Raw genomic sequence first — 15909 nt, 5'->3', positions numbered from 1 at the left:
AACCAGCCAGCTTTTAGTAGTCTACTATTTTTGTAAAGTTTTTTTTTGTATTTTGTTTTTGACAAATGAATGAATAAACTCATCCAATATTATTCGTGTGAATGAACATTTTGTATCATCTTCGTATAAAGAGGTCCACACTATAATGGCAGTATTTGATCAACATTTGTTTAGCTATCCTTGTCTATCATACTTGTGTCATCTTTGTATCATCTTCTCATCATCCTTGTACCATTCTCGTATCATCTCTATATCATCTTCGTATCATCTTCTTATCATCTTTGTATCATCTTCGTATAAAGAGATCCACGCCATAATGGTAGTATTTGATCAACATTAATGTTCCTGTCCCATCATCCTTGTTTCATTTTAGTATCATCTTCGTATCATCTTTGTATCATCTTCGTATCATCTTTGTATTATCTTCGTATCATCTTTGTATCATCTTCGTATCATCTTTTGTGATCATCTATGTATCATCTTCCTATAGTGAGGTCCACGTTATAATGGCATAATTTGATCAACATGTGTGTAGCTATCCTTGTCTTCCAATCGATGAGTATCATCTTCTTTGTATCATCTTCATATAGTGAGGTCCATGTTATAATGACAGTATTTGATCAACATTTGTGTAGCTATCCTTGTCTATCAATCGACATCGCAGATAGCCTATAATGACAATACGAATAGCCTATAATGATATAATAATTAGTATTTTATTTCAAGATTTAGCATGTAATTCTGAAGTTTGTTTAATTTCTGTATAAGTTGTTTTTGTTTTCTTATTCTTCTTTATTATTTTGTGTGGAGTGCGGTTATAATCGCATCCACACTGATTAACTACATTCACTACAATGTATAAATTGATAACGCTATCCTTATATAACGCTGATCTCCTATCTGTCTTCACTGCCATACCAACGTGAACCTCACCCATACTAGTAGACGATATTGATACTGCGGGTGATCAACATTGGTGCTGCTATCCTTGTCTATCAATTGACATCGCAGATAGGTCTATCCTTAAACAACGCTGATCTCCTACCTTGCTCCACTGCCATTATAACGTGGACCACACTATACGGTGGACCATATTGATACAGCGCACGATCAACATTGATGTTGCTATCCTCGTCTATCACTCGATTCGCAGATAGCGCTATCCTCAGGTGAATCTATTCTCCTATCTGTCTCCACTGCCATTATAACGTGAACCTCACTATACGGTGGACCATATTGATACAGCGCGCGATTCTGAACTACTCGACGTTTGGCGTGTGTGTGCGTGCGAGCGAGCGGTGTTGGCAAGTCTGTAGTGGGGCGACAACATTGGTGGTAGTAATATTCGGAATACTCATCGGTCAGAGTGGTCCTTGGTCCGCAGTCCACTTTTGTCTGCAATTGCCGCGACACGCCGGGTGTCCGCAACGTAGTGTCCGCGAATCTAGTTGACGGTACGCGCGTAACAGGTCCGCAGTTGGTGAATATTGTTTGTTGACAAGGAGTCTGAGCCGAGTGTTCTTCTCACTGGACTTGTGGTGTGATTGAATCATCTACTGGAAGTTCTGTTGGTCGCTTTTTTACCAACACCGTTTTGTTCCAGATGATGGCGTGAGTACTATTAATAAATCTCATTATATTAAAGCTGCAAAAGGCAAAAAATACGACTGATTGCCTTTTACTGGGTAATAAAAGAATTAGGAGGGAGGACGCTAGTTGGCAGGTGGGAACCAGCCAGCTCTTAGTAGTCTACTATTTTTGTAAAGTTTTTTTTTGTATTTTGTTTTTGACAAATGAATGAATAAACTCATCCAATATTATTCGTGTGAATGAACATTGTGTATCATTTAGGACATCTATTGAAGAGTTTGACTACTGACTATTTGAGCTATAGAGGATTATTCAAAGATATATAAGTCTTTTCTTCAATGTTGTTTTCCATCACGAACTGCTTATTATTAAATCACTTTTTGCTATTAGAAAAAACGACTTCAGTCACTTGTGTCAACGACGTTACTATTATTTGAAATATATTCTCAAGGGAGTATTATTTGGCTTTGACAGGAGAATATGATGTTGTGGATAAAGTGTTTGATAATTATTGTAGAGTGGTGAGAGAGATTGAATGAATTTCAAAGTACTATATCAGAAAATAGTGAAGGTAATAATAGTAGAAAATTAATCTCAAACTAAAAGATTAGTATGTTAGGAATCACGTTATTTCAATGTAACAGTAATCATCATCATGTAATCATCATTATCTTACGGTATTCCTTGATGGGATAAGGAGAGATTTACCTTTCCATATAAACAATAACTCCGTTTTTAATATTGGGAGGCAACATATTATTGTGTAATCATAAAATTTTCCATCAATAAAATCAATATACCTTATTGGATTCAGCGAGCCGTCAAAATAGCAGCGTGGAGTTTCAATGCCTTTTAAAGCAACACAAACTGAAACTTCGCATATCACTCACCTGTGAATTCATAAATGAATAAATACATATATTATTACGATTGTCTTTCACAATTTATTCCCAATAGTATGAAAAACTTTATCCTAATCTGATACAGTATTTATTTCTCTTCTCAAATATATTGTTCTTATCTGAAACGAGAAAATGAGAATAGCCTACATATCACTCACCTATGTGCATTTATGAATGAATAAATACATTTATTATTCAGATTGTCCTTCTAAATTCCCAATAGTATGAAAAACATCTTCTTATTTTGATACAGTATTTATTTCTCTTCTCGAATATTGCTCTTATCTGAAACGAGAGAATAAGAATAGCCTACAGTATTTTCTTCCTCTCTCCATTTTTTCGCTATGCTAAAACGGACTTGAACACCAAACTTCAAAAAATATCCGATTATTGCCGATGCTTTCGTTATAGGGTCCCAATATCAAGTTGGTGAATTTCTTACACAACAAATTATTACCGGCTGAACAAGACCAGTCCTCTTCTTTCAAAATCTCGAATATTATTAGGATTAAACTTTTCCTTGTTCAATTTAATGAGTTGAGCCACCGCAGAATATGACATCATGTCCCAGTGAATGGCATTCAGGAAAACGTGTCTGAATTTTGAAAAATCAATTGAAATTCATAAATACTGTAATAACTTACCAAATTTGTTAAGAGAGAACTTAAGATAAATTTTTAACAACCAGTTTCTTCTACTCAATAATTCTTTAAGTTGCTTCGCTATAAATTTACAAAATTTTCTAAAAAATGATAATAATTGGTAATACTATTAACCTTATTCTTTTTGAAACTTATTTTACTTTTAAAATTTGGGAGAAGACAGTTTTGGGCTATGCCTGTTGTCTTCTCCTAATCATATTATATTTATTATAATTATGATCTGTAATTGCCAATGAAATAAAAAAAAAATAAATAAATAAATAAATATGCCAGCGAGTTTCAGATGAAGAATTAATTGTACCTGTAAATGTTTTATGAGCTGATGATGATAATTACGTTTTGTTTAATCGTTAGGTCATCCATTTCGAAAACTAACAACATCAATTTCTTTTATGGCTCTTCTATTAATAAACATGGAAATCGTTGGAAAATTATAATACCAACAACTAATGAGTTACGTGTCCTTGAAGATCGCATAGTTGATATTGGGAGTTGGGAAAGTATAAACTATTTATAGACAAATGATGCTGTTGTAAAGGCAATTTCAATAGTTGCATCCTGTCAATGAGTGAATCTATAGAGTAGCTTACAAGTAATTTAAATCGTACATCTACAATACAGATAATCTTCCATGATCCAAAAATTCTTTATATCCTATTATATTAAGCGAGCAATTTCTGTATGTCTTTATATTTTTATATCTGGTTATTTATGTTCAACGGATCTCGAAAACGGCTCTAACGATTTTCACGAAATTTGGAACATAGTAGGTTTATGATATAAAAATTCGATTGCACTATGTCTCATCCCTGGGAAAACTCGCTGAAGGACTTAAAAGGATAATTCATCCTTGGAAGAACAGATGATAATTTCGTCTGTCGATAGCAGAAGATGCGTGTGCCTGTGTGGGAGATCAACTGTGTAATCATTCAATCAGCTTACGTATCTCGCGAGAAATATTATCTAGAAATTTTATCAAAATAATCTGATTTGTTGTCATTACATGGTTCATCACTCTAAATTAGAGTATATCATAATATTCAAAGATAATCATTATTTTACAGTTTTAAGTGATTAGTGAGTGCTATTTTGTTATTCAATTTCGTTTGTAAACAATCTAAATTAGAACTTTTCTGTTTTTAAATATTTTGACTGAAAATTGGACCTTAATTATACAAGTGTATGAAACATAACCTACTTTTTGGACCATTTATAGTGTAGGCTATAAATCAAAATTCGGGGAAGAAACAGTTTTGGGCTGTGCCTGTTTGTCCTTCCCCAATCATTTTGAAGAATTGTGTTCTGTTTATCAATAAATAAATAACGAGCGAAGCTCGGTGCCCCTATATTTCTTTATTGATTCATGCAATAAGTACATCAATGATAGGGAGAGAAAAAATAAGGAAACCTTGTGCTATTCCTCTCCCAAATTTAGATAAGGTTACACATAGTCCGAAATAGGTTAAGTCTTGCTCACTTCATAAAATTTTGAGAATAATAAAATTATTTTCACAAAGTAGATTTCAAATTTAGATGCTTCAAAACCAAACAAGAAAGAAATATTTCAAATTATTATCACTGAAATAGGAAATATTCACATATTATTAAAATACGAACGGACGATCAAGGTCGTGATTATTGTAGTTATCACCAGTTATTTAGTCTTCACTGGGAAGGTATAGTAATGAATAATATCGGGGACCGAGCTTCGCTCTGGAGTACAAAAGCATAAAAAAAATTTACGAAAGAAGAAGTTATAATAACATTCATACAGAAATGTTCTATCTAATCACAGTAAATAGAGATTAATTCCCAGAGGAATGCAACAATTTCCCTCACAAAGGCCCAGTTGCACAAAAGCCGGTTAAATTTTAATCCTGATTAACTTCACGCGAACCAAATCAAAGAAGACCATTTCAAAAAGATGGATCTACTGGAATTAATCAGGATTGAAAATAGCCCGGCTTTTTTGCAACCGGCACTGAGTACCTGATTGAATGATTACAAAAGTTCAACAGCTGAGTCATTATTTTGACACAGTCCCACACACATGAACTCGCTCACTCACTTCCATCACCAACAGACGACGAAATAACTATTATCAGCTGTTTTTCCAAGGATGAATAATAATAATCATATTAATGTCATTCAACGAGTTTTCCCAGGGATGAGACCTGGTGCAATCGAATTTTTATATTATAAACCTACTATGTTCTGAATTTCGTGAAAATCGTTAGAGCCGTTTTTGAGATCTGGTGAAATACAAACATAATAAACATCCAAACATCTGAACATATAAACAGAAGCTGCTCGTTTAATAGAAAAGGATAGGGCTACACAATCTAGAGCACAGAACTGATGTGATCTTGATATTTCCTTAGCTAGTTCAGAAAACAAAAAGAAGAAAATAGAAAGTTGTCTGCTTCATTCAGGTGTACAGTCTTGTAAGTAATTCCAGGTAAGGTCTGGTCTGGTCAACGTTTTACACATTTATGTTGACTAGTGACTATGGTGAATTCAGATTCAATTATTTCTGACAGTTTTAAATGAATCTTCATAATAGTGACTCGAGTAAAATTTGCTTTTAATAGTCAGCATTTCTTATGAATGGCATTAATGATTCTCATTCAACCAATCCTGACAGTTCGAAGTGGATCTCAGTATAGTAGCTTGAGTTAGATTCATTTTAAGTAGTCAGCATTATACTTACGAATATAAGTATAACCGATTCTGATAGTACGAGGTGAAAATCACTATACAGTACTATAGTCCGTCACTACAGTACTATAGGAAAGCGAGAAAGAGATCCACGTTATAATGACAGTGGAGAAGGATAGGAGAACAACGTTGCCGATCCTCTGTCTAGTCAATGCCTTCTATAGATGGTAGATGATACAGGTTTATTGATTCTATATTAATTATTCATTCACGTTTAAAATAATCAATTACATTTATCAATCAAGAAATTATATTTGACCGAGCGAAGTGAGGTTTAAGATTCAAGTCGACGGTTTGGCATTTCTCTTAATGTTTGAATGTTTATAATTATGTTGCGCATTTACGGCGAAACGCGGTAATAGATTCTCACGAAATTTGACAGGTATGTTCCTTTTTTAATTGCGCGTCGACGTATATACAAGGTTTTGTGGAAATTTTGCATTTCAAAGATAATATGAAAGGAAAAAGGAGCCTCCTTCATACGCCAATATTGGAGTAATATAATTATTGTGTGGAGAAGCCAGTCTATTTCTGTATTTCCATTAGGTCTATAGTTTCAATCAGGTACTTGTGGATGAGAATACTGCAAGAGGTCTACTGTTCACAGAGCTACTAGTATATTAAATGAAGTTCATTCACGTTTAAAATAATCAATCACATTTTATCAATAAAGAAATTATATTATTCAATAATTTCATAATTATTATGAAATATTTTGTTAATTAATTATTAATATTGTTGAAAGCAATCTGGCAACTGAGCAAAGCGAGAAAGAGATAGCGCTATCTGCTTTGTTGAATGATAGACAAGGATAGCAATACCATTGCTTATCAAACACTGCTATTATAACGGGGACCTCACTATTTATTTATTTATTTTAAAGGGAGGTTATAATAAAATAAATAAATAGTATATATTTATTTTAACATATTTTATTTATTTATTTTAAAGGGAGGTTATAATAAAATAAATAAATAGTGAGATCCAAGTTATAATAGCAGTGTTTGATAAGCGATGGTATTGCTATCCTTGTCTATCATTCAACAAAGCAGATAGCGCTATCTCTTTCTCGCTTTGCTCAGTTGCCAGATCGCTTTCAACAATATTAATAATTAATTAACAAAATATTTCATAATAATTATGAAATTATTGAATAATATAATTTCTTGATTGATAAAATGTAATTGATTATTTTAAACGTGAATGAACAATTAATATACTAGTAGCTCTGTGAACAGTAGACCTCTCGCAGTATTCTCATCCACAAGTACCTGATTGAAACTATAGACCTAATGGAAATACAGAAATAGACTGGCTTCTCCACACAATAATTCTATAGTCTAAGATTATTAATTGAGGCAATCAGAACTAAATTCAACCTAGTAGCTCTGTGAACAGTTAGTAGACCTCACGCAGTATTCTCATCCACAAGTACCTGATTGAAACTATAGACCTTATGGAAATACAGCAATAGATGGAAATGCAGCTCCTCCACACATCTGTGTAATCACTTGTCAGCTGATTTATGATGAATAATTCTATAGTCTGATTTTTACTCCAATATTGGCGTATGGAGGAGGCTCCTTTTTCCTTTCATATTATCCTTGAAATGCAAAATTTACAAAAACCTTGTATATACGTCGACGCGCAATTTTAAAAGGAACATACCTGTCAAATTTCATGAAAATCTATAACCGCGTTTCGCCGTAAATGTGCAACATATAAACATTCAAACATAGAGAAATGCCAAACCGTCGACTTGAATCTTAAACCTCACTTCGCTCGGTCAAATATAATTTCTTGATTGATAAAATGTAATTGATTATTTTAAAAGTGAATGAACAATTAATATACTAGTAGCTCTGTGAACAGTAGACCTCTCGCAGTATTCTCATCCACAAGTACCTGATTGAAACTATAGACCTTATGGAAATACAGAAATAGACTGGCTTCTCCACACAATAATTATATTACTCCAATATTGGCGTATGAAGGAGGCTCCTTTTTCCTTTCATATTATCCTTGAAATGCAAAATTTCCAAAAACCTTGTATATACGTCGACGCGCAATTTTAAAAGGAACATACCTGTCAAATTTCATGAAAATCTATTACCGCGTTTCGCCGTAAATGCGCAACATATAAACATTAAAACATTCAAACATTAAGAGAAATGCCAAACCGTTGACTTGAATCTTAAACCTCACTTCGCTCGGTCAAATATAATTTTTTTTTTTCGTAGTTGAGAAGTTGATATTGTGGTAATTATTCATATTGAATGAAAAAGACTAAGAAGTTGTCAAAAAACCACTGATTTTCTTTCTTAGTCTTTTTCATTCAAATATAATTTCTTGATTGATAAAATGTAATTGATTATTTTAAACGTGAATGAACAATTAATATAGAATCAATAAACCTGTATCATCTACCATCTATAGAAGGCATTGACTAGACAGAGGATCAGCAACTTTGTTATCCTATCCTTCTCCACTGTCATTATAACGTGGACCTCACTATACAACGACTGAATCACCTTCTCATCGTTACAAAACTATTTGAAAAGTAATGACTGTTTAGAACATTCCCATTTATCACTCCAAAACAAACTGTTGGTGATACAGCATTGAAATTTTGAAATTAAAAAGCTAAAAAAGGAATCCATATAACTCATGACAGTCGAACCATGATTGGTGGTAATCATTATAGATGAACGTATATGGAACAATATATAGGTGCGTACAGATTTACGTGCCGCGAACATGAGCAATTCACTTTTAATCAGCTGATGCCAAGCTTTTTATATCTGTATCTAACCGTTTCTGTAAAAATACATATATAATCAGCTGATTAAAAGTGTATTGCTCATGTTCGCGGCGCGTAAATCTGTACGCACCTTAAGATGAACCTGAATAATTGCAGAAATATAATGGTTCTATATGGTAAGATTCAACTCAAATTGGCAGCATTAAATGGATGGGAGGCATTGGTGTTATTCATAATGAATACTGACATCTGTTTGAAGGGTATCTCGCTATATAATCAATTATTATCTTGAAGGATAATTAATTAATATTATCTTAATTATTATTAAGGATAATTAATTATTAGGCTATCTTGAAGGATTTTGTTGTTTGTCTGAGTAATGAGACTATTTTCTAGAACCGATCTAGAGAGTCTAGTCAGTATCCCTCATAAATAACATCTAAGCTATATTCACGTTATATTCGATAACTATCAGAAAGCTAGAACTATCAAAGGATTTATCATATTGATTTTTTCCCCTCTATCAATTCATTACTTTATAAAATAAATACAGGATGCAAACTCACAGCCTCCTTCATTCCCTGGGATTCATCGGCCTGCACAAGAAATAAAATCAATCCTAAGTTTAGTTAATATTACTTTCCTTGCCCTATTACCATAGGTAAGGAAAGTATTGCTTTCCGAAAAAAATTAAGGTACCCCAATTTCTAAATTTCTATATGTTTCAAGGTCCCCTGAGTCCAAAAAACTAGTTTTTGGGTATTGGTCTGTATACGTATATGAGTGTATGTGCGTCTGTGTACAAGATATCTCATCTCCCAATTAACGGAATGACTTGAAATTTGGAACTTAAGGTCCTTCCACTATAAGGATCCGACACGAACAATTTCGATCAAATGCAATTCAAGATGGCGGCTAAAATGGCGAAAATGTTGTCAAAAACAGGGTTTTTCGTGATTTTCTTGGAAACGACTCCAACGATTTTGATCAAATTCATACCTAAAATAGTCATCGATAAGCTCTATCAACTGCCACAAGTCCCATATCTGTAAAAATTTCAGGAGCTCCACCCCATCAATGCAGATAGATTCCCAATTATCAGGCTTCAGATACAATTGAAACAAAAAAAAATCAAGTGGAGTAGATTGAGCATGAAAATCTCTACAATTAATGTTCAGAAACATTTTCACCTAAAATTGAAAATAAGCTTTAAATTCGAGAAAATGTGATTATTCAATTGCAAATTATTGTTGATTCTATTAAATCATTCACTATGAAGAGATAGCAGACCTCATGTGTGTCTCCAGCGTTATTGCCCTGTCACCAGCTGGCTCAAATTTTTGAATAGTAGACTTGAGATGCGCGGGAACACTAGCGTCAGGTGATCAATTTTCATAACGGCAAGGAAAGTTGTGTGAGTGTGCCACACCAGATTTTTTTTCTTCTAATCTTTTATTTCATAATTAAGTATTATTTCTTATTACTTTCCTTGTCCTATTACCATAGGTAAGGAAAGTATTGCTTTCCGGAAAAAATTAAGGTACCCCAATTTCTAAATTTCTATACGTTTCAAGGTCCCCTGAGTCCAAAAAACTGGTTTTACTATTATTTGAGTTTGTATTTAATCAGTTATTATCATTATTCTATTCTGAAGCTTATCTTTTCTCTTATAATTATTTTTTGTTGTGACTCCTTCTATTGTCTATGGGACTCTCCTCCACACGCAGACGTTTAGTCTTTGTGTAGGAATTACATAATATTGAGTTTTTCACTGTAGGGGCCGGTTTCCGAGCTCGGGATTTAGCTAAGTCTAAGTGCCGGTTGCACAACAGCCGGTTAAATTTTAACCGTGATTAATTCCACGAGAACCAATCAGAGAAGCTGTCTTTTCAAAAACGCCTCTTCTGATTGTCTTTTCAAAAACGCCTTTTCTGATTGGCTCTCGTGAAATTAATCACGGTTAAAATTTAACCGGCTGTTGTGCAACCGGGCCCTAGACTTTAAACAGCTGGAGTCAGAAAATTGGCTTTCCAAAACGGGGCGTAGTCGCAGCTTTTATAACAGTAGTCGCAGTTTTTATTTTCTCATTTCAATAATAAATTGGAAACGTTTTTCCTTGACAACATTAGACATTCCTAAATAATTCAAAATAGCTGAAACTTTACACTATTTTCACTTTATTTTATTTTGTGTTCAATTTTCTAGTTTTTCGAAATTTAATTCAAACGTGACTATGACAATGACTGCGACTACGCCCCGTTTTGGAAAGCCAATTTTCTGACTCCAGCTGTTTAAAGTCTAGGACTTAGCTAAATCCCGAGCTCGGAAACCGGCCCTAAATGTTTTACTGTAAATACTTGAAGGAATAAAAAAATATTTGAATTTGAAGCTTACATCTCAACTGATGCTGACACCTTTAAAGTGTCACACTTTAGAATCTATAGTGAGGTCCACGTTATAATGGCAAAGTTTGATTATCAATGGTATTGCTATCCTTGTCTATCATTCAACAAAGCGGATAGCGCTATCTCTTTCTCGCTTTGCTCTGTAGCCATAATGTAGAATTGATAATTAATTAACAAAATGTCTCATCTTCATTATGAAAATTCATTAAGAAGTTATTGAAAAATATAATTTCCTGCATCTATATATATATATAATATAAAGCGAAATGGCACTCACTCACTGACTGACTGATTGACTGACTGACTCACTCACTCACTCACTCACCCGCAGAACTAAAAATCTACCGGACCAAAAACGTTCAAATTTGGTAGGTATGTTCAGTTGGCCTTTAGAGGCGCACTAAGAAATCTTTTGGCAATATTTTAACTCTAAGGTGGTTTTTAAGGGTTTAAAGTTCGTCTTTTAGCATGTATATTCTTCTTCTCCCAATCTCTAATTATAATTGAAATTTCCATATCATATATCATATTATGCTACTATAGAACTATAATCTAGATAGAGTACCTCTACGAAACAGTTGTTAACTGGCAACTAAATTAATAATTTTGTCAGGTTGGCATTAAGTTGAGTTGACTTTGTTAGGTTGGCACCAAGTTGAAGATTTCAACACATTTATCGCGGAAAAATTGATTGGGCACTGCTACTTCAATCCTGGGAATATTATATTACTAGCCGTCAGGCTCGCTTCGCTCGCCATATCCGGTTAGCTAGACGTTTAGTCTGGACCCCCGACTGGATTGTCCTAACATATGATAAAAATGCTCTAATGAAAAATGCAGGCGAGCGAAGCGAGCCTGCTGATCTCATTCTTGGACGATCCAGTCGGGGATCCAGGGGGCGGAGCCCCCTGGCTAGACGGATATGGCGAGCGAAGCGAGCCTGACGGCTAGTGATAAAATAAAATTGATTATTTTTAACGAGAATGAACAGTTAATTACATCAACAAACCTGTATCAGCTACCGTCTATAGAAGACAGAGGATCGGCAACGTTGTTCTACTATCTTTCTCCACTGCCATTATAACGTGGACCTCACTTCAGGACCTACCCAGAGAGCCCAGTCAGTAACCCTCATAGATAACGGTAGAGAGTTAGTGGATAGGATATTTTTAATATTCTTTCCGAAGAATGGACATTGATATGTCCAAAGCTCCGCCAATTTATGTAGATGCATAACAATATAATTATCTATAGTTATTATATTACAAATTACTTTTCATATCATATACAGTTCAATAATTATTTTCTTAGTCTATATTATGTAAATTCATCTATAATTTTGCTGTATTGTAAGCTATTCTATATAAGTGTATAAGCCAGTATATATTGTAATCTACATAAATAAAGTACTCAATCAATCAAATAACATCAATTCTTTCCATTGAACTTAACTTAATACTTAATTTATTCAATTTATTAAAAACACACAAAACAAGACAAAACAAAATAACAAAGAGTTACAAAACAAATAAAATACAATAAAATGTTACAAATATGAAAAACCTGGGCTTTGTCAACTAATGCTGACTGTTTAAAGTGAATATAATTCTAGAATCTGGAACCAATTGATTGATTGATTGATTGAGTACTTTATTTATGTAGATTACAATATATACTGGCTTATACACTTATATACAATAGCTTACAATACATCAAAATTATAGATGAATTTACATAATATAGACTAAGAAAATAATTATTGAACTGTATATGATATGAAAAAGCAGTTTGTAATATAATAACTATAGATAATAATCATATTGTTATGCATCTACATAAATTGGCGGAGCTTTGGACATATCAATGTCCATTCTTCGGAAAGAATATTAAAAATATCCTCCCCACTAACTCTCTACCAATTCAGAGAGTCTAGCCTTTTACTCCATTCCATATTCAGATTGCGGTTTTTCCAGTGTATTCCTGAAATAAACTCAGTTTTATAATAATACTAGCTCCTCCAATCTTGACCATGAGGCTTGGTAAACAGTGTTATTTATCATTACTTGTAGTCAGGCATGTTTGAAACACGATACGTTATTTCAGTATGAACATGAACTACTGTCCGCTGGAATTTCTCAAGGTCAGTCAATGTTGACATCGGAAATAAATAGCCATTCTATTTATTACCTGTATATCGCTTGATATTAACTATCGAGCTGTTGTGAACAGGTCGATAAGTATTGGATTCTAAGAATAGAGATCGGTTGAAGTATATAAATAGGACTAGAAATTTTGTTCATTGAAAAAAAGAGTTTCTATAGAGTGAAAAATTGCTATGATCTAAAATCTAGAGGGGGTTTTCTTTGATATAGATCTTATCTACCAGTATAAAATGTGTATTTAAATGAGATTTTATTGCCGTTAAATTCTTAAAACAACAGGCAAAGTCAAATATTGAATACAGTACAACAAAATATAAAATTAAGTTTCACAGCAACTGTGAATTATTACAACTGTAATATTACATTACTGAGTCTTAAAAATGATACAGCAAGTAAACTGTAAGTCAATTTGATTTTTCAAAGACAGATTCATTTTTCAGCTGTGGATAACAAATAGTGAGTAGGTTTTTGATTTTGCATTGCAAATTTTTAAATAAGTGCAATATTTCTAAAGTTTTTAATTTATTCTGATACATTCTGTGATTCATTTAGAGTATAAAATCAACCTTCAAAATTCAAAATTTTAAATCATCATTCCTGGACTGAAAATCAAGTAACGAAACAGTGTGTGATTACATAACCTTATCTTTTGGACATTAACATTTTATCAAAATTTTTGGAGAGAAATAGTACAGACTCAGCCTGGTTTTTCCTCCAATGTAATAATTGTATTATGATTATAATAGTATTTTATACAATAAATGAATCAAATAAAAATAAATAAATAAATTTGAATGCACAAATCATATTGCACAACTTACAGCACAACTTGAGCTTTTTGAACAATATATAAATACAAATAGAAACCACTTAACTCTAAGCAACAACTATCTCACTCTCAAAGAACTCTTTAATACTATAAAAAGGATTTATCACAAGCCAATTCAATAACCTCGTCTTAAATTTCTTTTCTGTCTCCAATATTAAATCTGTGGGTAATTTATTGTATATTTTTATACCAAATGTATCATAACTTTTGGCTGTTTTGGATAACCTGTTGTGTGAACTTTGTAACTAACAGTAGCAAGGCAATTATTGCTCAACAATTACTATTATGATAGAATCAATAGAATTAATTTTTTATGAGATAAAAGAATGGAATCGACCATTCTCTGAAAAATTCACATGAAATATTATGATGATATCAAATCAATAACCACGTCTTGAATATTTCTTTTCTGTCTCCAATATTAAATCTGTGGGTAATTTATTGTATATTTTTATACCAAATGTATCATAACTTTTGGCTGTTTTGGATAACCTGTTTTGTGAACTTTGGAACTAACACGAGCAAGGCAATTATTGCTCAACAATTACTACAGTATTATGATAGAATCGAAAAATTAATTTTATATGAGATAAAAGAATGGAATCGACCATTCTCTGAAAAATTCACATGAAATATTATGATGATTGTACAATGAAATCGGAATCCCAATGTTTTATTTGATATTATTGTGACACATTAGTATATAAATTTCATCATGTAACGTTTTAGTCACAATCGTTATCAATGAGGGTTGATTGAAAACTTTAATCAGTTAACTTTAATCAATTCACAACCTCAGAGTTGCTGACTTCAAAACGTGAATCTAATACTAGTGATATCACATAAAGGTAATCTCACCCAATCAGAGTTGAGAGAGAATTGGTTATCCACCAGTGCTGCCACCTATTGACAGAATCCAGAGTTGGATGCATTTCAAGCTGTTGACCAATTAGGAGCGAGTAGGCGGAGTCAAAACCAACAAGTGCCGCTACCTATTGGCAGAATTCTGAATCGCATTCACGGAAGAAGAAGAAGAAAAGAAGAAGAAGAAGAAGAAGAAGAAGAAGAAGAAGAAGAAGAAGAAGAAGAAGAAGAAGAAGAAGAAGAAGAAGAAGAAGAAGAAGAAGAAGAAGAAGAAGAAGAAGAAGAAGAAGAAGAAGAAGAAGAAGAAGAAGAAGAAGAAGAAGAAGAAGAAGAAGAAGAAGAAGAAGAAGAAGAAGAAGAAGAAGAAGAAGAAGAAAGAAGAAGAAGAAGAAGAAGAAAGAAGAAGAAGAAGAAGAAGAAGAAGAAGAAGAAGAAGAAGAAGGAGAAAAAGAATTAACTACTATTCATTCATTTATTGGAAACAGTATTCGGTTACTGATAGGCCAATTAAACGTTATATCAATGATCTAATAATAGTTGTTATGTTGTAGAAACTTATCACATTTTTATAGTTATTTCTCTGGCCCACTGCAATAAACTTTAGTATAGTATCACAGATTGTTTATATAGATAGTAGGCTACCTATAAAGTATAATTTATATTTGAAGGCTGTGCCATCCCGCTGTTTTTGACATTGATTTAACAAATTGCTGAATAATACAACAGAATCTTACCTTGATGGTAACAACAGTATTGTTAGACAGCGATATCAATCCTTGTAATTCAAATTGCTAGACGATGTGATTAACATTGTCAATTTGATGTGATCTCATACAGTTCACTATTTACTTCAATTTTCTCCTAGAACCTTCCATGAGAATTATGAAAATAGATTATGAAAATTGAGTTTCAACCTTCTTTAATCTCAAAATTGTTCCAGCAATCAGATTTTTCACTTAAATATGTGTAACGCTAGTTCGCCTCCATGGTTCACATTGGGTAACGCTAAATGGACT

At 32.9% G+C, this 15909-nt stretch overlaps 1 protein-coding gene across 1 annotated transcript in view; it reads left to right on the top strand.

The window, feature by feature from the left end:
- Positions 1-1333: 1333 nt before the first annotated feature.
- LOC111058783 (ABC transporter G family member 23) overlaps positions 1334-15909 on the top strand; it is a 97042-nt gene continuing 82466 nt past the window's right edge. The window contains 1 exon segment of the mRNA XM_039419461.1: positions 1334-1611. Coding sequence (XP_039275395.1) covers positions 1604-1611 — 8 coding nt within the window. The 5' untranslated portion in view covers positions 1334-1603.

This window comes from Nilaparvata lugens, chromosome 1 (genome assembly GCF_014356525.2).
Source record: "Nilaparvata lugens isolate BPH chromosome 1, ASM1435652v1, whole genome shotgun sequence".
Taxonomy (NCBI): Eukaryota; Metazoa; Arthropoda; class Insecta; order Hemiptera; family Delphacidae; genus Nilaparvata; species Nilaparvata lugens.
Note: the sequence above shows the minus strand (reverse complement) of the source record. Positions and strands in the feature narration are given on the sequence as shown.